This window comes from Podarcis bocagei (genome assembly GCF_964188305.1).
Source record: "Podarcis bocagei genome assembly, chromosome: 4".
Classification (NCBI taxonomy): Eukaryota; Metazoa; Chordata; class Lepidosauria; order Squamata; family Lacertidae; genus Podarcis; species Podarcis bocagei.
Genome location: NC_138128.1, coordinates 95,421,055 through 95,442,695, shown reverse-complemented (window position 1 = coordinate 95,442,695; position 21,641 = coordinate 95,421,055). Strand labels below are relative to the sequence as shown.

General features: G+C 46.2%; 2 protein-coding genes across 3 annotated transcripts in view; one reads left to right on the top strand and one right to left on the bottom strand.

The window, feature by feature from the left end:
* Window positions 1–8,421: 8,421 nt before the first annotated feature.
* The window catches only part of TIGAR (TP53 induced glycolysis regulatory phosphatase), a 31,184-nt gene continuing 17,964 nt past the window's right edge, over window positions 8,422–21,641 (bottom strand). The window contains exon 7 of one of the 2 annotated variants that reach the window (XM_081191893.1): window positions 8,422–9,143. In XM_081191893.1, the coding sequence (XP_081048019.1) occupies window positions 9,138–9,143 (6 nt within the window). In that variant the 3' untranslated portion in view covers window positions 8,422–9,137. Of the gene's footprint in view, window positions 9,144–15,289; window positions 15,364–21,641 lie in introns of those variants that run through there. The other variant, XM_081191892.1, reaches the window with a different exon arrangement.
* On the top strand, window positions 10,173–21,609 carry FGF23 (fibroblast growth factor 23). The gene is made up of 3 exons (XM_081191911.1): window positions 10,173–10,880; window positions 17,482–17,585; window positions 19,558–21,609. Exons 1-3 carry the CDS (start codon window positions 10,658–10,660, stop codon window positions 19,954–19,956), a joined length of 726 nt encoding a protein of 241 aa, XP_081048037.1. The 5' UTR covers window positions 10,173–10,657; the 3' UTR covers window positions 19,957–21,609.

The following is a 21,641-nucleotide window of genomic DNA, read 5'->3' as shown; positions in this document are numbered from 1 at the left end:
CGAGATGAGCATCGCAACCCCAGAATTGGCCGCAACTGAACCTAATGGTCAGGGGTCCCTTTACCTTTACCTTTACCTATATATTTGCACATGTCTTAAATTGGTTTTTTTTTTTATCGCAGAGAGAGAATAAAAATACACATTTTCAATGGGGAAGAGCTCAGCAACAATACATAGATATTTACTTATTTTCAAAGAGGGAATTTGATAATTAATTTTAACCATGAGTAAGCTAACACACACACACACACACACACACACACACACACACACACACACACAAAAGAATGGATTGTTTTGTTTATCTGGAAAAGAAGCCCAAAGGAGAATCAGAAGACTTAGATGGGTGTGTGGAACCTGTAGGTGTGCAGGCAACAATTTGTAGGGAAAGCACCAGACAAGACAGAGAACAATGAGCAAGATTCTCAGCACTCTGGGCAATAAAAATGGAAAAAGGAGAGCTAGGACACATTGAAAGTCCCAAGTCAGGCAAGAAAACAGTCCGCAAGAGGGAGCCCTTAGAAGGACTTCTTGGCAGCTGCGGCCAGGATATCTGCTTCAGCAAGCAGGGATCCAGAGAAGCGGGGTTAAGGAGCAGAGCTCTGGAAGGGACCTTTGTAGCAGCTGCAGGAAGTGGGGTGGTCCAGAGGAACAGGAAGCCACGAAGGAAAAGCAGGTGAGGAGGACTGAGTCAGTCCACAGGTTTTACCTGGTGTAAGAGATGTGGGTGGCGCTTTGGTCTAAACCACTGAGCCTCTTGGTCTTTCTGATCAGAAGGTTGGTGGTTCGAATCTGCACAACAGGGTGAGTTCCCACTGTTCTGTCCCAGCTCCTGCCAACCTAGCAGTTTGAAAGCAAACCTGTGAAAGTAGATAAATAGGTACCGCTGTGGCGGGAAGGTAAACTGCGTTTCCGTGCACTGTTCTGGTTTTTGTGTTCCGTTGCACCAGAAGGGGCTTAGTCATGCTGGCCACATGACCCGGAAAGCTGTCTGTGGACAAATGCCGGCTCCCTCGGCCTGAAAGCGAGATGAGCACCGCAACCTCAGTCGCCTTTGACTGGACTTAACCGTCCTGGGGTCCTTTACCTTTACCTTTTTACCTCTATCTGGTGTGATGGGATCCAGCAGGAGTGATTTCAGGCAGCAAGTGAAATGGTGCAATAAAACTATTCCATACCCACCAACATTTTTCTGGCGAAAATAGGGATGTCCTAAGGAAAAGTGAGGGACGCAGGTGGCGCTGTGGGTTAAACCACAGAGTCTAGGACTTGATCAGAAGGTCAGCAGTTTGAATCCCCGCAATGGGGTGAGCTCCCGTTGCTCGGTCCCTGCTCCTGCCAACCTAGCAGTTCAAAAGCACGTCAAAGTGCAAGTAGATAAATAGGTACCGCTCCGGCGGGAAGGTACACGGCGTTTCCGTGCGCTGCTCTGGTTCACCAGAAGTGGCTCAGTCATGCTAGCCACATGACCTGGAAGCTGTACACTGGCTCCCTCGGCCAATAAAGCGAGATGAGGGCGCAACCCCAGAGTTGGCCACGACTGGACCTAATGGTCAGGGGTCCCTTTACCTTTACCTAAAGAAAAGTGAGACATATTGCAGGATCTAACCAGAACAGTTTCTGAAAATCTGGGACTGTCCTTGGAAAATAGGGACACTAGAAGGGTCTGCGTATTTTTGCTGTGAAGCCTGGGGTTTATATAGCCTCTAACAAATGCTTCAAAGCAAATTGCAAATATGACTGGACAAAAGAAGGCATCATTTCCAATGTCTTGTATGGTTCTGTGGTTCATGGCAGGATGGAGCAGGTCTCCACCCTGAGATTATTCCCTTTTGTTTCTTCATTCCTTGGCTAGCACAACTGGATTTGGATTCAAACATTGGCTGCATCTCCTATTGTCATGGCAGCTAATTGGATGGCATCAAAAAGGTCAGGTCGTAGGCATATGACTTGCAACACCATCTCCATCCGAGACCAGGGATGGTGGGAGGCTGCTGCCTGGAAGACACCCATGGAGAAGGGAGGAGGCTGAGGGAATATTCCCCAAGGGAGGGCGTTCAATAAGGGGCAATGGGCTGCCAGCTCTGCAGGAAGAGGTGACATAACTAGGCTCCTGAGCCCCACAGGGGACTTGCAGAAAGTATGTAGTAGGTCAAGGGAGCCGTGGACTCAACAAGGATGAAAACCTCTGCATTAAGTATTGGTAATGTAGATCACAAAATGCATTGTGTTGTCTTACACACACACACACACACACACACACACACACACACACACACACACACACCAATTCAGCTCAGCAGTCTTCCCCAACGATATGTTGGACTTTCTGTCTTACTAGAGTATCCCCTCTTCTTATTTTTCAAAGCCGCAAATAGCATTCCAGGAATTTTTCTAAGGTAACAATTCCATAGATGGAGGAAAACATGCAAAAAGAACACCGATGCATTTGGCATTGCATATATTGTGGATTTAAGCCTCAGTGGATTGTGTTGACTTGATTTGTTTCATGTAGTTAAGCCGAACCAGGATGTTTTCTGTGTGTGGGTTGCATGACAAAGACAGGCTGTCCCAAATACAGCCACTGCAGGATGTGCGATTTAACAACTTTTGGACTAAGATCTGCGGTGAGAAATGCACGCGTAATCCACAGTACATGTTGTTGACTTGGTCTGTAATTATTCCTGGAATATAACTGCTATAGAATAAACAGCCCACCTTCGTATTTCCACTCACACACTCATGTACTTCCTAGATCCCATGATTATAATGATGCTAAAAAGGAACAGTGGTGACTTTTGTTTTCTGTTAAAAATGCTCACCCTTCAAAATCTTTCTGAGCATCCAGAAACATTTATTCATCTTGGAAATTATATAAACCAATTTCTCAGCTTTGTTAATAATCCAGGGTGTGTGCTTGCATGAAGTCTCTTTGCTCTCCCCTATATGAGCAGAGAAACAAACAAGGAAGCCCATTATCTCCAAACCAGAAAACTATTGTTAATGGCTTCCAAAGGAGCGGAAATATGAAGGGATCATTTTAAGTTGGCTTTTGAATCCTGGCTTTGGAATGTTGTTAACTGGTTTGAAAGTAAGAGGAGGCTTCCTGGTTTTCCTTGAGGAAGGAAATGAGGCATGATGTGAGAGCCACAGGGCCTGTGGGTTGGTGCACAAACCTCATGTGTATTGTGGCTTTTTAAGACAGGATTTGATCGTCCTAATGCAGACATCCCAAGTGTAAAACTGCCCTGCTTATCCTTAGAATACTTATGTAAATTTATGTTCAGTAACCTTAATTTTATTCTATGAAAATGTCCCTTTTTGACTGTTTCTTCATCAGTTCCTTCCCGTTTTAAAGAACAGTATTCCTGACTGATGAGACTCTGTTGTCCAATTAGTTGTTACTGCATCGGTGACTGAAGACAGTAGATACTAGCTTATGCATTAATAGGGAGAATAGCACTTCTTCTTCATCTACTTCATCATCTTCTTTGGCAAACCCTCACCACGATCAACTCCTGCCCAGAAACCTATGTCCCCACTGTGGAAGGACGTCTGGATCCAGAATTGGCCTCCACAGTCACTTATGGACTCACTGTTAAGACCGTGTTCATGGAAGACAATCTTACTCGGCTACAAGTGATTGCCAAAGAAGACTAGGGTCAATAGCACAAACTCTCTAGGTAGAAAGTTACAACATCAATCCCTCGTTTCTCCATTTAAAAAGTATGAAGGCGCAGAAGATGTCAAAGACCTCGGTCAGACATGCTGAAGAGCTGTTGCTGCTGCTTAAGCAGACAACACAGGGTCAACTGGGTGAGCAGTTTGACCTGCTGTAACCCTGCTGCTGCCGGGTTTCGGCAGGTGGTGTTTCCTTCGCATGGAAGGACGTGGGTGGCGCTGTGGGTTAAACCACAGAACCTAGGACTTGCTGATCAGAAGGTCAGCGGTTCGAATCCCCGCGATGGGGTGAGCTCTCATTGTGCGGTCCCTGCTCCTGCCAACCTAGCAGTTCGAAAGCACGTCAAAGTGCAAGTAGATAAATAGGTACTGCTCAGGTGGGAAGGTAAATGGCTTTTCCGTGCGCTGCTCTGGTTCGCCAGAAGCGGCTTAGTCATGCTGGCCACATGGCCCGGAAGCTGTACGCCGGCTCCCTCGGCCAATAAAGCGAGATGAGCGCCGCAACCCCAGAGTCGGCCACGACTGGACCTAATGGTCAGGGGTCCCTTTACCTTTACCTTTAAGGCAGGTAAGGTTCCTACACTGCCTACAACAGGAGTTAGAAACCCTTTTACGCTCTTTGAGAGAATGCCAAGGGCACGGCTGCCATGGGTCCCTTCTGCTGCTCCCCTAAGACCTGAGACATTAAGTGAATCTCTACACACTTCACTTTTCCAAGGGATCTGTGCAAATTCTAGAAGAATTGGATCTGTGCAGTAGACAGTATCATTCTTCCAATGTCTCCTTCAGCTCCATGTAAGACTTCCCATAGTCTTAGAAGCGCAAAGGCTACGTGGTTGTCAAGGAAAGACCACCCCAGGGCAGCACTGATCCTCACTAGCACATCAGATTCAGCTGAATTGTGTTGCTTTTCCTGTCTCACCCATGTATTTTACATCAAATGAATAACTTGTTTCCCCGCCTCTTCTTTTGACAAGAATTTAAATACTAATCAATATAATTTTATTCCCAACATGTAATTTAGGCTGTGATCCTGCCTCTTACGTGGTTTGTAAGCACCATTGGGATTCACTGTTGAGAAAACATGCATAGGATTATACTGTTAGTCACCTTATTCTTTTAGAGATTATATACGGAGGCAGGATTCTCCTGTGTGGACTGTGAAAAGATCAATTGCGAGAGGGCAATATAATTCTGCTTCATCCTGGATTTTATATATATATATGTGTGTGTGTGTGTGTGTGTGTGTGTATGCAATTTGTGCTTTTATGAGAGACCTCCGTTGAACCCAGCAAGTCCTCAGAAATAAATGCCTGAGAAGTAATGGACTCGAGTCAAGGGAGTTCTTGTGTTTTTATGCCAGTGTAAATAAATCCAAATTTGTATGGATGTTTTGCGTCGTACCAATTGTTTACATCCGCCCCACTGTGCCAGTTTACGCTCCCAGATAAGCACATACACCTGTGTACAAGTCTGTTGCGTTCCAACACCCATGGTTCAGTTCCAAAAGGACACCTGTGTAAATGACAGCACCTCTCTTTGCCCTTAAAGGTGAGAACATGGGGTACAAACCCAGACTGCAATCTTACGTAAGCCTACTGGGAAGGTTTTCCAACTTTTCCCCTTCAGGGAGCGGTTCTTCAACAGAGGCAGAAATTCCACAGGTCCAGCCTTCACTATGGCATGGAGAAGCAATGTAACAACTGAATTTCTGCCCAGCGCACAGCTTTTAAAAGCACTGAATTACAGCAAGAAAAAAAAGGTAGCCAGAGGATACACAAAAAACAGAGAGATTGGTGGCTGAGTCTAACTTCTCCATGCTATGAAGATCAAGCTTACAGACTTTAGATAAGATTAAGGAGATGGGACGCAGGTGGCACTGTGGGTTAAACCACAGAGCCTAGGACTTGCCGATCAGAAAGTCGGCGGTTCGAATCCCCACGACGGTGTGAGCTTCCGTTTCTCGGTCCCTGCTCCTGCCAACCTAGCAGTTCGAAATCACGTCAGTGCAAGTAGATAAATAGGTACGGCTCCGGCGGGAAGGTAAACGGTGTTTCCATAAGCTGCTCTAGTTCGCCAAAAGCAGCTTAGTCCTGCTGGCCACATGACCCGGAAGCTGTACGCCGGCTCCCTCGGCCAATAAAGCGAGATGAGCACCGCAACCCCAGAGTCAGCCACGACTGGACCTAATGGTCAGGGGTCCCTTTACCTTTACCTTTACCTTTAAGGAGATTTCAGGACAGTAAGAGAGGGTCACCCTCTACTGTACGTTGTTACAACTAAACAACAGGCGAAATCTTAAATGTTTCTGTATATCAGTAAGAAGCAAAGTTCTAATTCATAAAGAACTGGAATTTGTCTGCAAGTACAACTCCTAACCAGTCCCCCAAGATTCCTCCTGGCACAGAAGCAAAATATTTTCTCCCCCATCCAAACAGGGATCTTTCATGGCAAGGGTCAGCAAACTTTTTCAGCAGGGGGCCAGTCCACTGTCCCTCAGACCTTGTGGTGGGCCGGACTATATTTTGAAAAAAATAAAAATGAACGAATTCCTATGCCCCACAAATAACCCAGAGATGCATTTTACATAAAAGGACACATTCTACTCATGTAAAAACACGCTGATTCCCAGACCATCTGCGGGTCGGATTTAGAAGGCGATTGGGCCGGATCCGGCCCCCGGGCCTTAGTTTGCCTACCCATGTTTCACGGCATGCATTTTGGGAAATGTTCCTAGGGTCAGTGCTGCCTGTCCTAACTTTGCTAAGCTGTGTTTGCTTAAGTTACAAGGCCAAAGTAAATTTGTTTAAAGACTCCACTGCCATATGGTGACTTTGAAGGTCTTACTTGCTATCAAACTTTCCCCCTTTTAAAATCAGTGTGTGTGTTGTCTGGGATTGTTAACACTTTCCCACCAATTCTGTGAGAAAGTGATTTCTTGCTTTAGTGATTTGAAAACTTTACTACATGCATAGCTTTACAGAATAAAACCAGCTTTTTCCGTTAAGGTGGACTCATCCATCCACAGGTTGGAATCAGACCTGGTCCAACTCCTGGCATCACCAGTCTGTGGCCGGGCAACCCTAAACTGAGCTTTCTTTCTGCCAATACTACCAGGAATTCTGGTGTACATTCCCTGCCTTTCCAGAAGCAAGCTACATGGTAGGCTTCTTCCTGGATCCAATCTCTGCTTTTAATGTTTTATTTTTAGTGAGAGACCATGTGGCTCATTTGGAAACTGCAATATCCTCACCCCTTTAGCTCCTGTTACAACCTTGATTACTGGTGCGGGTGGCGCTGTGGTCTAAGCCACTGAGCCTCTTGGGCTTGCCGATCAGAAGGTCAGCGGTTTGAATCCCCATGACGGCGTGAGTTGCCGTTGCTCTGTCCCAGCTCCTGCCAACCAAGCAGTTCGAAAGCACACCAGTGCAAGTAGATAAATAGGTACCGCTGCGGCGGGGAGGTAAACGGTGTTTCCGTGCACTCTGTCACGGTGTCCCATTGCGCCAGAAGCGGTTTAGTCCTGCTGGCCACATGACCCGGAAAGCTGCCTGTGGACAAATGCTGGCTCCCTCGGCCTGAAAGTGAGATGAGCGCCGCAACCCCATAGTCACCTTTGACTGGATTTAACCGCCCAGGGGTCCTTTACCGTTTTACCTTTTCTGGTATTCTGCAGCCCTGTAGAATCAGGATCTATCACTGGTGTGTGTTTGGTGTGTTAAACTTCACTGGTTTGCAGTGCAAAACTCTTCAGCCATCAGATAGCCAGGGAATGTATCATAACTTTACGTCAAACACGCCAATTCTGCCTGGAAAAGCATGTTTGGGGGGAAATGACCTTCTCCCACGGTCTGCCATGTTTTCTGTTACAATATTAACAATTTACAACATTCCATTTTTCTATTTCATGGGTGGGCATAATGGGAAGCAATGGCAGAACTTATACAATTTGCAGCACATCAGTAAGAGTTTCTGATTCACAATGGTTTAACAAAAACAACATGAGAATCTGAAAATCTGAATTAAGTTGCTGAAATGAAAGAAAGCAAGGTAGAGCCGACCAGGAGGGGTTTTGTGGGGGAAGGGATTGTGAGCTCTGTTGTTTTCAGTTAATAATTATATTAAATTTCATCAAACTGGTAAATTAAAACTGGTCAAGTTCACCATCTAAAAATTTAAGAATATACAGACATAGCCAGAAAAATGAAAATGACATCTCAGAAAGTAAAGTAAATAAATCCCACTCAAGAAAAGAGGAAAGTAATATTTCTAGCTACAACATCATGTAAATAAATTTCCCATAATATGGAAATAAAAGGTGCAACAGTTCTTCAAACAATCATTAACCAAAGAAAATCTATATCACTGAAAAAGATGTAGAGGGAACTAGATGGGAGAAAGTAACACTTTTGAAGTGAAAAATGCCAGAAAATGAGAGGATCATAAGGCATGATTTCTTACCTTCTCTGCTGTTGAAGATTTCCAGAGCCTGTTACTTTCTCTAAACTTATGTGTTTCTCATGTACAAAACTGAGCATTGCTGCTGTGCATGTTTGCTTACCTGAGGATCCTTTGCTTTCCAAACATTCAGGTGTAAATGTTTAGTAATAGTGACATGTGATAGGCAGCTTCCTGTAGCTTTGCTAGAGCCCATGCAGCTGAAACCTATCTAGTTATTACAGTTACAAAATTCAGCAAACAAACAGGAGTCTGAGGGAATGTTCCGTCGCCTCAACCCCAAAACATCTAAAAGTGCTTTTATTTGTTTAAATTCCCATCCTGCCCTTTCCTCCCAATGGAGACCACGGCAGAAAGCAACACAGTATTAAAACAATACAATTAAAAACCAAACCAAAATGCATTTAAAAACAATTGAGGGTGTCTAGGAACTTTTTAAAACAACTACACACAGAGAAAGCTATAATTTCAAGGTTACAGGTGCCAACTAGGCAGCACTCAGCTTAGGTCATCAAATTGCACCCCTATTTTCCCTGTGCTATTCTTAAAATAAATTTAAAAAGCAAATCTGAATGGAACAGAAATGTAATCTCCACAAGTCTGGATCTAATTGGCACCGTTCTTGTGTCTTTTCAAGAAGTGTAGTTTTGATGTGTGCAGTAGCATATCAGGCATGCACCTTTAACTTTCCACACCTTCACTATTCTCTTTCCACCTCACTATTGACGTTTAGTTTTTTTAATGGCCTCCTTGAGCGCTTTGGGCTAGCTGGAATGTGTCCTTCAACTGTGATACTGTCTCTTACTTGCCTTGATAGAGAACGGAGAGGTGTGTGAGTGGAAAGCAGCCAAGTGTACCAAGGTAAAAACAGCATCCTTTGCCACACTCCTTTGTGCTTCTTGCCCTGCCTGCTTTTGCCTCTAACCTTGGTCACCTGCAGGCAGTTCCCAGACGTTTGCCTGTGCAGGGATGCAATCCTCAGCTGAACAGAAGATTCCTTATCCCTGCAAGAGAGGACCAAAGAATGGGCAAGAGGGTTTTCTCTTAATCCATCTAAAGTCCTCTTCAGGTGAGGGCCAACAGATGATCAGAAGTGGGATGGCAGGCCTAGTGCGCATGGGGACATTTCAGGCAGGGCTGATGAGAGCATCTCGCCACACTTTTGTCCTCTTGTGTCCAGAACAGCTGAAGAGAACAAGTTGCAGACGAAGCAAGGTCTTAGGGTGTTGAAAACTCCAATGTACACATTCCAATTGCTCATCCAGATTCTTCGCCTCATTTCCATCTCATCAGAGTCTAGACACCCACAGGGGTAGTGGATGGTGAGTGAGAAGTTGCACATGCTTGGATACACACACATCTCACAGGTAGGAAAGCAGTAGGATCTCAGCAATCACACTGTGTAATACCCCCTTCTCAGCTGCCCAACTGACTGGCTCTGGGGATTGCTGAGAAGCATGATGATCTGGCGCCTGCTTCTGATCCAGAGCAAGGGGGAGACTGAGGGGACCACAGTGAATCCACCAGCAGTGGGGAGGTGGATGGGTAACTCACTCATCTCTGATTTAGAGGATATAGAGAGGCCAATACCCATATGTCTAGCCCCTTTGAGGACATCATCTTCCTAGCTCATAAATGGTTCAAATGATGGTTTGCTGGAAGTGCCTTGGGCCATAAAGGTAAAGGGACCTCTGACCATTAGGTCCAGTCGTGGCTGACTCTGGGGTTGCGGCGCTCATCTCGCTTTATTGGCCAAGGGAGCTGGCATACAACTTCCAGGTCATGTGGCCAGCATGACTAAGCCGCTTCTGGCGAACCAGAACAGCTCACGGAAACGCCGTTCACCTTCCTGCCAGAGTGGTACCTATTTATCTACTTGCACTTTGATGTGCTTTCGAACTGCTAGGTTGGCAGGAGCAGGGACCGAGCAACAGGAGCTCACCCCGTCATGGGGATTTGAACCGCCAACCTTCTAATCGGCAAGTCCTAGGCTCTGTGGTTTAACCCACAGCGCCACCTGCGTCCTGCCTTGGGCCATAGCGGGGAGTCAAAAAGGGTCCAACAAGATATTCAGATTTTGTGTCTGACACCACATATTTACAGAATCAGCTGCACGGAAAGGTGGGGAGAAATGAAAATATCCTTCCCTTACAAAGGAATGGGTTGATCCCACCAGTGGGAAGCATTGTGATGTCAGAGGCTTTTTCCAGATAACATTTGAACATGTCATTAGTGCCCAAAAGCTTACTTTGGAAGCGGCGTAACCTCCCCTAAGAAACCTACATGCATTCCTTTTTTGCCCCCGCCTGGATTTGTTGAGGTCTCAGGACACTCCCAAAATATTGCTATTACAAAACAAAAGGGATCCCATGTCACTCCGCTGCCCTTTATAAAGCTGCTGCAAAAATTGTAGGGAGCCTATCTGAGGATTCACTCCAAAGGAGAGGGAGACACAGGCGAAGGGAGGAACAGATTAACGGATCGAGTTTCAGGTTTCAGCCACTCAGAAAGAAGAGCCATGTGCCCGGTCACTCGCTGCAGCTTCCTGAGGTTCATCCTGCTGGCCGCCTGTGGCTGCAAGGCAGCTACTGCTTTTCCCAACGCCTCGCCGCTACTCAACCAGAACTGGGGAAACACAGACAGACTCCTGCACTTGTACACATCCACAGCAAGAAACAGCTTCCACCTGCAAATCAACTCCAATGGCCATGTGGATGGAAGTCCTCACCAAACCGTTTACAGTAAGTACCACTGAAAGGTTGAGGGGAGGGGGAGATGTTTCTCTCAGTTTCTCATTTTTCCAGTAATAAATCCAGTTCACCACATTACAACGTTGCTTGCTTTTTAAAAAAAAAGTCCTCGTGAAAATTTGTCAGCCTTTTTAATCTGCATTTCTCCCCATCCACACATTTTCCCAAGCAATTATGCCTAACATGATTCATTTCTCTATGTTGTTTTCATTTCATTTATGCATTCTTACGGAAACTAAGCCCCTAACCTTTTGTGAACTGCTTTGGGGTTTTGTTTTGTTTCTTTTACAATCAAAAGGCGTATAAACTTTACGAAATAAATCGATGGCAACATAAGCATTTCCATGCACGTTATTTGCTTGGAGAACTGTGTGGCAAAGTTTGGAGAAGTGCGGATTGTGAAGGGCAGATTTCTTTGAGTTTGCATATAGTTTGGTAAGGTGCGAACTGCGGAGGTTTGCAATAAAAAATGTGACCTAAAACGACATTCCCTCCATCCTAGCCCCTCCAGAGGAAGAATGCTGGGAATAAACAAGGGAAAATGGGCTGCCTTCATTTGCTGTTAGTGGCTTCCTAGAAGTATTATTATAACAGCTGCATTACCGAGTCCACTATTAATCCCATTTTAGGTGGAGAAACATGAAGCCCAGAGCTCCTCTCTAGTCCTAATGTTTAATATGGAGATTTAATATTTCAAAATCTGTAAAAGTGGCAGACTTAATAGAAAGAGAAGGTGCCCATGGTTTGTTTCCATTAAGAAAAACCAGAAACTGAGCTCTAATTAAAAGCAAGATTCAGTCAAAAAATAAACGTCAACTGCATCGTGCCTTAAATTTCAAATATATACAGAAACGGATTTATTCATTCCTTTCACTGCAGACAAACTGAAGCACAGTTTTGCATAGAGGACAGGGAGCGTTTCCTGGACACGTCTGCATTTTCCAAATTTTAGGGGGAATTAGAACCTATATTTTGTAAGTGGAAATATTCATTCCACAAGCGGGGACCCACGATAGAAAAGGGCTGTTCTCGTGTTGTCTCTGGACCAGGAGCCTTGGAGGAAATTGGTTTTCTAGATCCATTTCAATCAGGGTTTAGGCCTCGTTTGTCAGGAGGAGGCACACAAAGAAAGGCCCCAAGGGATGAGTGCAGGGTCATATCACGAGAGGCTTGGGTATTATGGTCCTGAGCTATTTATGGCTTTATAGCTCAAAACCAGCACTTTGAATTGGGCCCGGAAACTAATCGGTAGCCAGTGCAATCGGGCCAGGATTGGTGTAATAAGCTCAAACAATCGGTCCGGAAAGATATCATGGTCGATGGTATCAAAAGCCGCTGAGAGGCTGAGGAGAATTAACAAGGACACGTTTCCCATGTCTCTCCAGACAGAGGTTCTCATACAAGGTGACCAAAGCAGTTTCTGTGCCAAAGCCAGACCTAAACCCCAATTGATATCGATCTAGAACAGTGTTTCCCAACCGGTGTTCCGCGGCACACTAGTGTGCCGTGAGACGTTGGCTGGTGTGCCGTGGGAGGGAGGCGGGCGAGTCGGGCGGTGAGAGGCGGCGGCGGCGAGGATCCGCGTCGAGCCGGGGGCGGCTCCGCGGTGGTGGTGCCGAGGTTTCTCTCTCCATTCTCCCCTCACACACACACACAGGAAATAACACAGGATCAGCTGACAGGACCCAGCCAATGGGGCGGCGGCGGGGCAGCGCGTGCAAAAGGGAGGAGCGCGAGACAGCGGACGAGGAGGAGGCCGGCATGTCCGGGCAGCAGCAGCAACAACAGCAGCAGCAACTCCCGGCGACGGCTCCTCAAGCCCCGGGCAACCCTACTCCCTCACTGGCCTCGGCCGCCCTCCTGCTCCACCCGCCGCCGCCTCCCCCGCCGCCGCCGGCCACCTCGGCCCCGCCGCCGCCCCCTCCTCCGCCCGCTATCGCCGCCACCACCACAACAGCCGCCGCCGCCTCAGCTGCCGCCGTCCCTCAGTCCCTCGCTTTGCTGCCTCCTCCCCCCCCCACCCCCAAAGCTTGGAGGTTCCCCGGCAAGGGGGAGGGAAAAAAATTGAAAACTTTCACTTTCGTGCGTCCCTCCCGGCGTGACGCTGCGCGCTGACGTCACGGGGCTGTAATGGTGGTGTGCCGCGAGATTTTTTTCATCAAACAAGTGTGCCTTTGCCCAAAAAAGGTTGGGAAACACTGATCTAGAAGACCAGTTTCCTGCAAGACATCTGGATCGGGTCCACAACCACCTGCTCAGAAACCTTGCCCAAGAAGGGGATATTGGCAACTGGCCGGTACAGTAGTTACTTAGATTTTCCAAATCTAGGGAGGGCTTCTTGAAGAATGGTTTTACCATTTCAAGCAGGCAGGGGGAGGCCAAATCTTGCAAGGAAGCATGCATACACACATACACAGATTGCGGCAGAGGTATTGTTTAGGGGTTTTTGTTGGGGGTGGGAGTTGTTAATTATTATATCTTTCTTTTGGATCTTATGATTTATGTGAAAAAAATTCAATTTGGTTGTGTACTCAATATTTTGTTCATGACTACTTCTGTTACATTTATAGTTACATAATTTTGCATGTGTTGTAAGCCGTCTTGAGCATGGTTTGAACTTTGGAAAGGAGGCATACAAATAAATGATTGATTCTTTGCTTTTCCACGGGGTCTAGCAAAAAGGGAGGTGTGGTGTGATGCCTCAAGATCAATGAACTGCTTGCCAGAGCAGGTGAAAAGTTTTTAATCAGCCAATCACTTTTTGCCTTAGCACTCCTTCGCTCGATATGTACGTTCATACTTATCTTTGGATAAGTTAATAATAATAATAATAATAATAATAATAATAATAATAATAATAATAATAATAATAATTTATTTATACCCCGCCCATCTGGCTGAGTTTCCCAGCCACTCTGGGCGGCTCCCAATCAAGTGTTAAAAACAGTACAGCGTTAAATATTAAAAACTTCCCTAAACAGGGCTGCCTTCAGATGTCTTTTAAAGATAGGATAGCTGCTTATTTCCTTCACATTTGAAGGGAGGGCGTTCCACAGGGTGGGCGCCACTACCGAGAAGGCTTGGTAACCTCACTTCTCGCAATGAGGGAACCGCCAGAAGGCCCTCGGTGCTGGATCTCAGTGTCTGGGCTGAACGATGGGGGTGGAGACGCTCCTTCAGGTATACAGGACCGAGGCCGTTTAGGGCTTTAAAGGTCAGCACCAACACTTGGAATTGTGCTCGGAAACGTACTGGGAGCCAATGAAGATCTCTCAAGACCGGTGTTATGTGGTCCCGGCGGCCACTCCCAGTCACCAGTCTAGCTGCCTCATTCTGGATTAATTGCAGTTTCCGAGTCACCTTCAAAGGTAGCCCCACATAGAGCGCATTGCAGTAGCGGGAGATAACTAGAGCATGCACCACTCTTGCGAGACAGTCTGCGGGCAGGTAAGGTCTCAGCCTGCGGACCAGATGGAGCTGGTAGGCAGCCGCCCTGGTCAGAGAATTGACCTGCGCCTCCATGGACAGCTGTGAGTCCAGAATGACTCCCAGGCTGCGCACCTGGTGCTTCAGGGGCACAGTTACCCCATTCAAGCCCGACATCCATCCTCCAACCGCACTTATATGCTATATGCACTTATATGCTATATGGGAGGCTTAAAATCCATAGAATTGTAGAGTTGGGAGGGACCATCAGGGTCAACTAGTCCAACCCCCTGCAATGCAGGAATCCTCTTGCGCAACGTGGGGCTCAAACCCACAATCCTGAGATTACGAGTCTCCTGCTCAACCGACTGAGCTATCTCCAGAGCATCAGTCAGGACCAGACATTACAATGCTTGCCCTGCACCTGCAACACGTATAGCTTCCCAGTCATCCAAATACAATAGTTACAACCAAGCTGGTACACCGATGGCAGCATGAATCTATCCATCCAATTTATTCAAGCTATCCAAGTGTGTAACCAGGAACAGCTCATCCAGGGGCGTCTTACCCATAGAGGCTAGTGTCGCGGGGCGCCAGGGAAGAGGCGGAGGCTGGATGCGGTGCCTCCTGGCATCAGCTCGCCATGCCGTGCCAATGCAGCGCCATGTCTGGAGCCTCCATCTGCCGTGGCCACCGCTGCTCAAAGCGGCCAGGTGAGCCGGGAGGGGTGCCGCGTCCAGCCCTCGCCTGTTTCCCGCTGGTGGAGCCACCCTCCAGCCGCTGCCCGCCTCCTCCAGCCCTGTCCTCCCTAAAAAAAGGTGGACAACTCTGGGAAACGGGGGGGTGTGCGCGCCGGAGGGAGCTTTGCACCACAGTGCCGGATATGCTTAAGACGGTCCTGAGCTTCTCTAAGCTCCCACAAAAGTGGCTGCTCTCCTCAGCACTCCCCTCTCACCAGGCAGCTAACACACTTCCTTAGACTTTGTCGTCAGTGGAGACCCATCGTCTCCAGAAGAGCAGGTGGTGGTGCTTGCGCCCTCATTGCTCCCTGCAGGGAATGACACCAAAGGAAGTTGGCTGGATCATACCCATTTCAAAAAAAAAATTATATTGGAGGCTTATAAAAAGAGAAAGCTTGCAAAACATGTAGCCAATGCAGACAACACTGCCTGTTTATTCCAACACAAAGAGTATTTCAGGGCATAACTAGACAAGGCAACAGAGATCTGTGACTGGAGGGGGGGATGTTGGGGCATTTCTCATACTGCAGGGGACCTGCATGAAATGAGTGGATGTTCAATCAGCTATCTGATCTGAACCTTCCATGTTCTTCCTTATTTATTTACTTTAGTCAAAATATTTCTAGAACACACTTTCTTATAAATATTGCAAGAAGACACACAACCCAAGAATGCAATACGGTGGTACTCGGCGTGTTGAACGGCTTGGCTCCCGAACAAATCGGCTCCTGAACGTCGCAAACTTGGAAGTGTTCCAGTTTTCAAACTTTTTTTGGAAGCTGAACGTCCAACGCGCCTTCTGCTTGAGTGCAGGAAGCTCCTGCAGCCAACTGGAAGTCGCGCCTTGGCTTTCAGACAGACTCCCAGAACAGATTAAGTTCGACAACCAAGGTACCACTGTACTAAAAGCAACATAAACGCCAAACAGACCCTTAAAAGCAGGCTGAGTGTTTTATTTATTTCTTCTCAGGTGGAAGAAGCCGCCCTTTGTGGGCCATTTTTTTCATTCATTCATTCATTCATTCATTCATTCATTCATACATACATTCAATTTGTATACCGCTTTTCATCTGAAGAACACAGGGCAGTTCATAACACATACCATCGACCCTATTATGGGGAATGTTTTGTTGAGATGTCATTGGTGTGAATTGCTAAGGGTTTTTTTGACAGTTAGGTGAGACCCTCCTCTCCGATCTTAGCACTTAAGAAATCTAGACTGACAATAGGTTTGGTTTGCTCAAAATGTCCTTATGGGCCAAATTCAGAGGCCTGCCAGGACTAATTAGGGTGGAGGTACAGAAGCTCCACTGGGACGCGGGTGGCACTGTGGGTTAAACCACAGAGCCTAGGACTTGCCGATCAGGTCAGCGGTTCGAATCCCTGCGACGGGGTGAGCTCCCGTTGCTCAGTCCCTGCTCCTGCCAACCTAGCAGTTCCAAAGCACGTCAATGTGAAAATAGATAAATAGGTACCGCTCCAGTGGGAAGGTAAACGGCGTTTTCATGCGCTGCTCTGGTTCACCAGAAGCGGCTTAGTCATGCTGGCCGCATGACCTGAAAGCTGTACGCCGGCTCCCTCGGCCGATAAAGCGAGATGAGCGCCGCAACCCTAGAGTCGGTCACAAGTGGACCTAATGGGCAGGGGTCCCTTTACCTTTACAGAAGCTCCACATTGCTGTCCTATAGCCTTGGGGGCTGTTCTGTTCTTCAGACAGTCTAGAGCTGGTTGTTGGTTAGGGGGTACATACTGAGTGCTCCGACTCCATAACCAAGTTGACTGGTTGGCATCCATCTGTCTCAGGAGACAATGAAGGAGTGTGCCTTTGGGAATGAGGTCAAACTGTTGGCGGGTTACAGTGCCTGCTGTGGCTGTAGAGATGGGATGTAGGCGAGACATGTTTTGTTGCAGCCGGTGCAGAGGAAGGTGCCTGGCTGTGCTGCCGCAGGTGCACGATGGCGCTTATTCTCTCTGCGCTCTTCCCAGTGGTGATTTCTCCGCTGGTCACTGCTGTGGATGCACTGCCCGTCACCAGGCACTGTGGCCATCTGCAGGGGATTCCCACATGGCAGGGTTAATGCTGCCAGCCTTAATCTCACATTTGCAGTCAATTGGCCAGCTCCTCATACGGCACATTTCAGCATGTACAGAAGTATAGCATTACATATAAATATTAGCATACATATTGCAAACCAAATTCGAAATGAAGTGATAGCATAACAGAATACACTATCTTTTCTTAGAACTTTCGTGTTCCGATTAAAATTGTGGGCAAGCTTTTTTGCCATACCTCAACTAAAAAATGGAAGGGTTAGCCAGATAACTCTTAATACTTTGGGACTGGGTCTTGCCCTATGGCCACCAGATGGTCATCTTTGGTTTACGGCATTAAATTATCTCCTAATGTTTAACCATTTAAATTTCAGGTGCCCTGATGATCAAATCTGAAGGTGCAGGCTATGTGGTGATAAATGGCGTAAAAACTGGGCGCTTCCTCTGTATGGATATTAATGGCAATATCTTTGGATCGGTGAGTTCTCATATGAATTTTTCCGGCATCTTTCAAGTGGTGCCACGTGCCACAACAGCCAAAGTGTGATTCTTTAACTTGGAAATGCAATAAGCCAGGTCTGCTGCACTTCTAAGGAAACCATTGTCTTTTACCCTTTCGCTTATGCCTGGGATATCGTTTTCCTTCAGGCTCCTGCAGTTCTTACGAGACACAATGATTTATGAAGGATGTCCCACATTTCTTTCTGCCTGCACAACACCACCGGCATGCCACACCTGTGCTACAGACAACACAGAGGGCTGCACAATTTGCCCTCTTCAGTTTGATATTGTGAAACCCAGGGCTTTACATAACTGTGAGGCTGTTAACCTAAGAATAGGTAAAGGTAAAGGGACCCCTGACCATTAGGTCCAGTCGTGACCGACTCTGGGGTTGCGACACTCATCTCGCTTTATTGGCCAAGGAAGCTGGCGTACAGCTTCCGGATCATGTGGCCAGCATGACTAATGCTGGCGAACTAGAGCAGCGCACGGAAACGCCGTGAAACACACGGAAACGCCGTTTACCTTCCTGCTGGAGTGGTACCCATTTATCTACTTGCACTTTGAGGTGCTTTCGAACTGCTAGGTTGGCAGGAGCAGGGACCGAGCAACAGGAGCTCACCCCGTCGCAGGGATTCGAACCGCTGACCTTCTGATCGGCAAGCCCTAGGCTCTGTGGTTTAACCCACAGGACCACCCGCGTCTCTTTTTAACCTAAGAATACAGGTGGCCAAACCTGGAAGATGTGAACTCTCCTTCCACCCACAAATATGCACACAATCTTGGCAATCACTCAAACAACTGCCAGTCTGCATGTTCCTCAACAAGTATTTCAGATCAAAGTATACTGCTTTATATCAGGGATGGAGAAGCTTTGGGGCAGGCATCTTTGTCTCTTCCCCTGCAGACCAACAGCTTAGTCATGACCTGGAAGCTGTACACCGGCTCCCTCGGCCAACAAAGCAAGATGAGCGCCGCAACCCCAGAGTCAGTCACAACTGGACCGAAGGGTCAGGAGTCCCTTTACCTTTACCTAAGACAACCCATCTGCCCATCACCTTATGACATAATGACATCAGATAATTGTCCAGTGGGTGGTCTAGTCCACTGGTTGATGTTTTATTGAAACTGCTGCTAAAAAGGAGCTTTTCCTTTCCATTTTAGCAGTGGTTTAAATGCAAACCACTCTGTGCTCCTGGAACAAGGCCCACTCCCACTACACCAGCAAGAAGATGCCAGGGCAGCTGGGCACTGTTTGCAAGGAATAGTTCTATGGCCCAAAGTGGTACCCCTGCCAAGCCACATTTGGCTCATGAGATGGAGGTTCTCACCCCTGCTTTATATCTTTATTCACTGCAAAAAAGTCCAGGTGTCCATTTATTAAATGGTAGCTTATCACGGGACATATAACCATTTGATAAAGCTTAGTTATCACACTTTTTAAAAAGGATTTCATCACTTTTCTGCTTCTGTGGATTTCTGATCCCCTCCCCCCAGCATTATTTGTTTTGAATGTGGTATTTTTCTCTGCAGAATCTGGATTTATTTTTTATTTTGTGTTATTTTTGGTAAAGGTAGAAGGGTTATCACTTGGAGAAAGAAAATAAGTAAAAACAAAGAACCATTGACAATGCAATGGGAAAGACTAATAACTCATGAGTTCAAATGTTTTAGATGTGAATGGTTTGGAAGGTACCAAACATCTCACAAGCTGTAATCTGTCAAACAGTAACACTGTTATCTATAAAATACTGCCAATGCTAATTCCATTGCACATGCAATTAAAAATACTAAAATATAAAATGTTGAAATCAAATATCGTAAAGACATTTAGACATACCAAATATGTGGTAAGAACCCGGACACCATCTGTAGCAGAGAATTTTGATGAGCATTTTCCACTCGAATTTTAATACTGTTCTGATTGTGGTTCTTGTTTCTTCCTTCAGCACTTCTTCAGTTATGAGGACTGCACTTTCAGACATTGGACCCTGGAAAATGGCTATGATGTTTACCAGTCTCCCAAGTACAACTATCTTGTCAGCCTAGGAAAAGCTAAGCAACCTTTATTCCCTGGTATGAATCCACCACCGTACTCCCAATTCTTGGCCAGAAGGAACGAAATTCCTTTAGTCCAATTCAACACACCAAAACCTAGCAGACATACGAGAAATGCGAGTGCCGATCCCTGTGGCAGTATCATATCAGCCGGAAACCTCTCTGACAACCCAAAGGCGCAATCATCCACATATCATGATGTAGATGATTCACATGCCGAAAATGGAGACCCCAACGGTGCAACGTTCAGCAGGTGGTTTTCAAGCCCTAGGACTGATATCAAAACCTGAACGAATCTGTAACAGTAACCTGTTTTCTGTCCTGACGAGGACATAATCTGAACAATTATTTTAAAGTATTTGAAAAAATGCTTTAGGACTCTGATACAGTTCACAGTATCAGTTTAGAATAAGGGTTTAAGAAATAATTTATATATGTTTTTAAAATTCTGGAATGTTTAGGCATTTTTGTCTATATAAAAAAAAGAAAACTCAGCAACTTTTGGGGTGCCCTGGTTTTTACATTTTGAAATATGGCAACTTGAGGCTAAACAGTACTGAATCAGAATAACCCATGGTCTGACAATATAAGGCAGCTTCATGTTGAGAACTTGTCTTGGAAGCAGCCATAACTCACAGAAGGGATAATTTTGTAATGTCCAGTATCCCCAAGAGTTGTTGCCTGACAGGTAGATAGATAGATATAGCATGGGGTAAGATGGACCAATGGTCTGATCCTGTGTAAAATACATCACTGTTTTCCTCCCTTCTCTCCTTCGCTGCAACTTTTACTACCAATTGTCCACTGTGTTTAACCATCACTTATTAAGAGCAGAATAGGTAAAAGGTAAAGGGACCCCTGACCATTAGGTCCAGTTGCGGCCGACTCTGGGGTTGCGGTGCTCATCCCGCTTTATTGGCCAAGGGAGCCGGCGTACAGCTTCCGGGTCATGTGGCCAGCATGACTAAGCCGCTTCTGGTGAACCAGAGCAGCGCACGGAAACACCATTTACCTTCCTGCTGGAGCGGTACCTATTTATCTACTTGCACTTTAACGTGCTTTTGAACTGCTAGGTTGGCAGGAGCAGGGACCGAGCAACAGGAGCTCACCCTGTCACGGGGATTCGAACTGCCAACCTTCAGATTGGCAAGTCCTAGGCTCTGTGGTTTAACCCACAGTGCCACCCGCGTCCCTTGATTAAGAGCAGAATACAGTATAAGAAATATGAATATGCTTCTCTCCTGCGCAAATCATTGCCATAATGTAAGGGATTATTTGAATATTCTCACATGAAATGAAGCAGTGTAAGCGTGACAGATTGGCTACTAAACCATTATAGTCTGAAACAGAGCAAAACTTGGAACAACTTCAGCTACAGCTGAATTGGAACCAGGAAACGTAGCAAATGGACTGCCTGGTTCTGTTTGCAAGGACCAAATTTTTCTTGACTGAAGCTGTGGGTGAATACATAAGCCATATAAGCCATGGATGAGAAAAATAGAAATAAACATCTGTCTGGGGTTTTAATAATACTTGGCATGTGTATCAGAGATACTAAGCAAATACATTTGTTTCAGCCCTAATGTTTTTGTAGCCTTTCAAGCTCTGAATTTTTGGTGTAGCGTGAAGAGGTGGCAAGTTATTAATACTACCACAATGGAACATATTTCCTTCAATTTACATAATCCTGCTGAGCTCTAAGAAACAAGCCAAGCTACATGATCAGCAGAATTATATGCCAGAGCTCTTAGTGGAGACAGTATCACTTCAGACTGCCAGTTAAAAATTACATGTTTGAATGCTTTTAAAATCTGTTAACATATCCCTTGCTCTTTGACTTATAGCCAACTGTCATACTCGAAGCAGAAACACTGAAATCTGTAGACTTTAGTTAAGTCCACAGATTTTTGTGGGCAGACTCCTGAGTATGACTTAATTGGATGCCACCCAGATCCTCCACATTTGATGTACACAT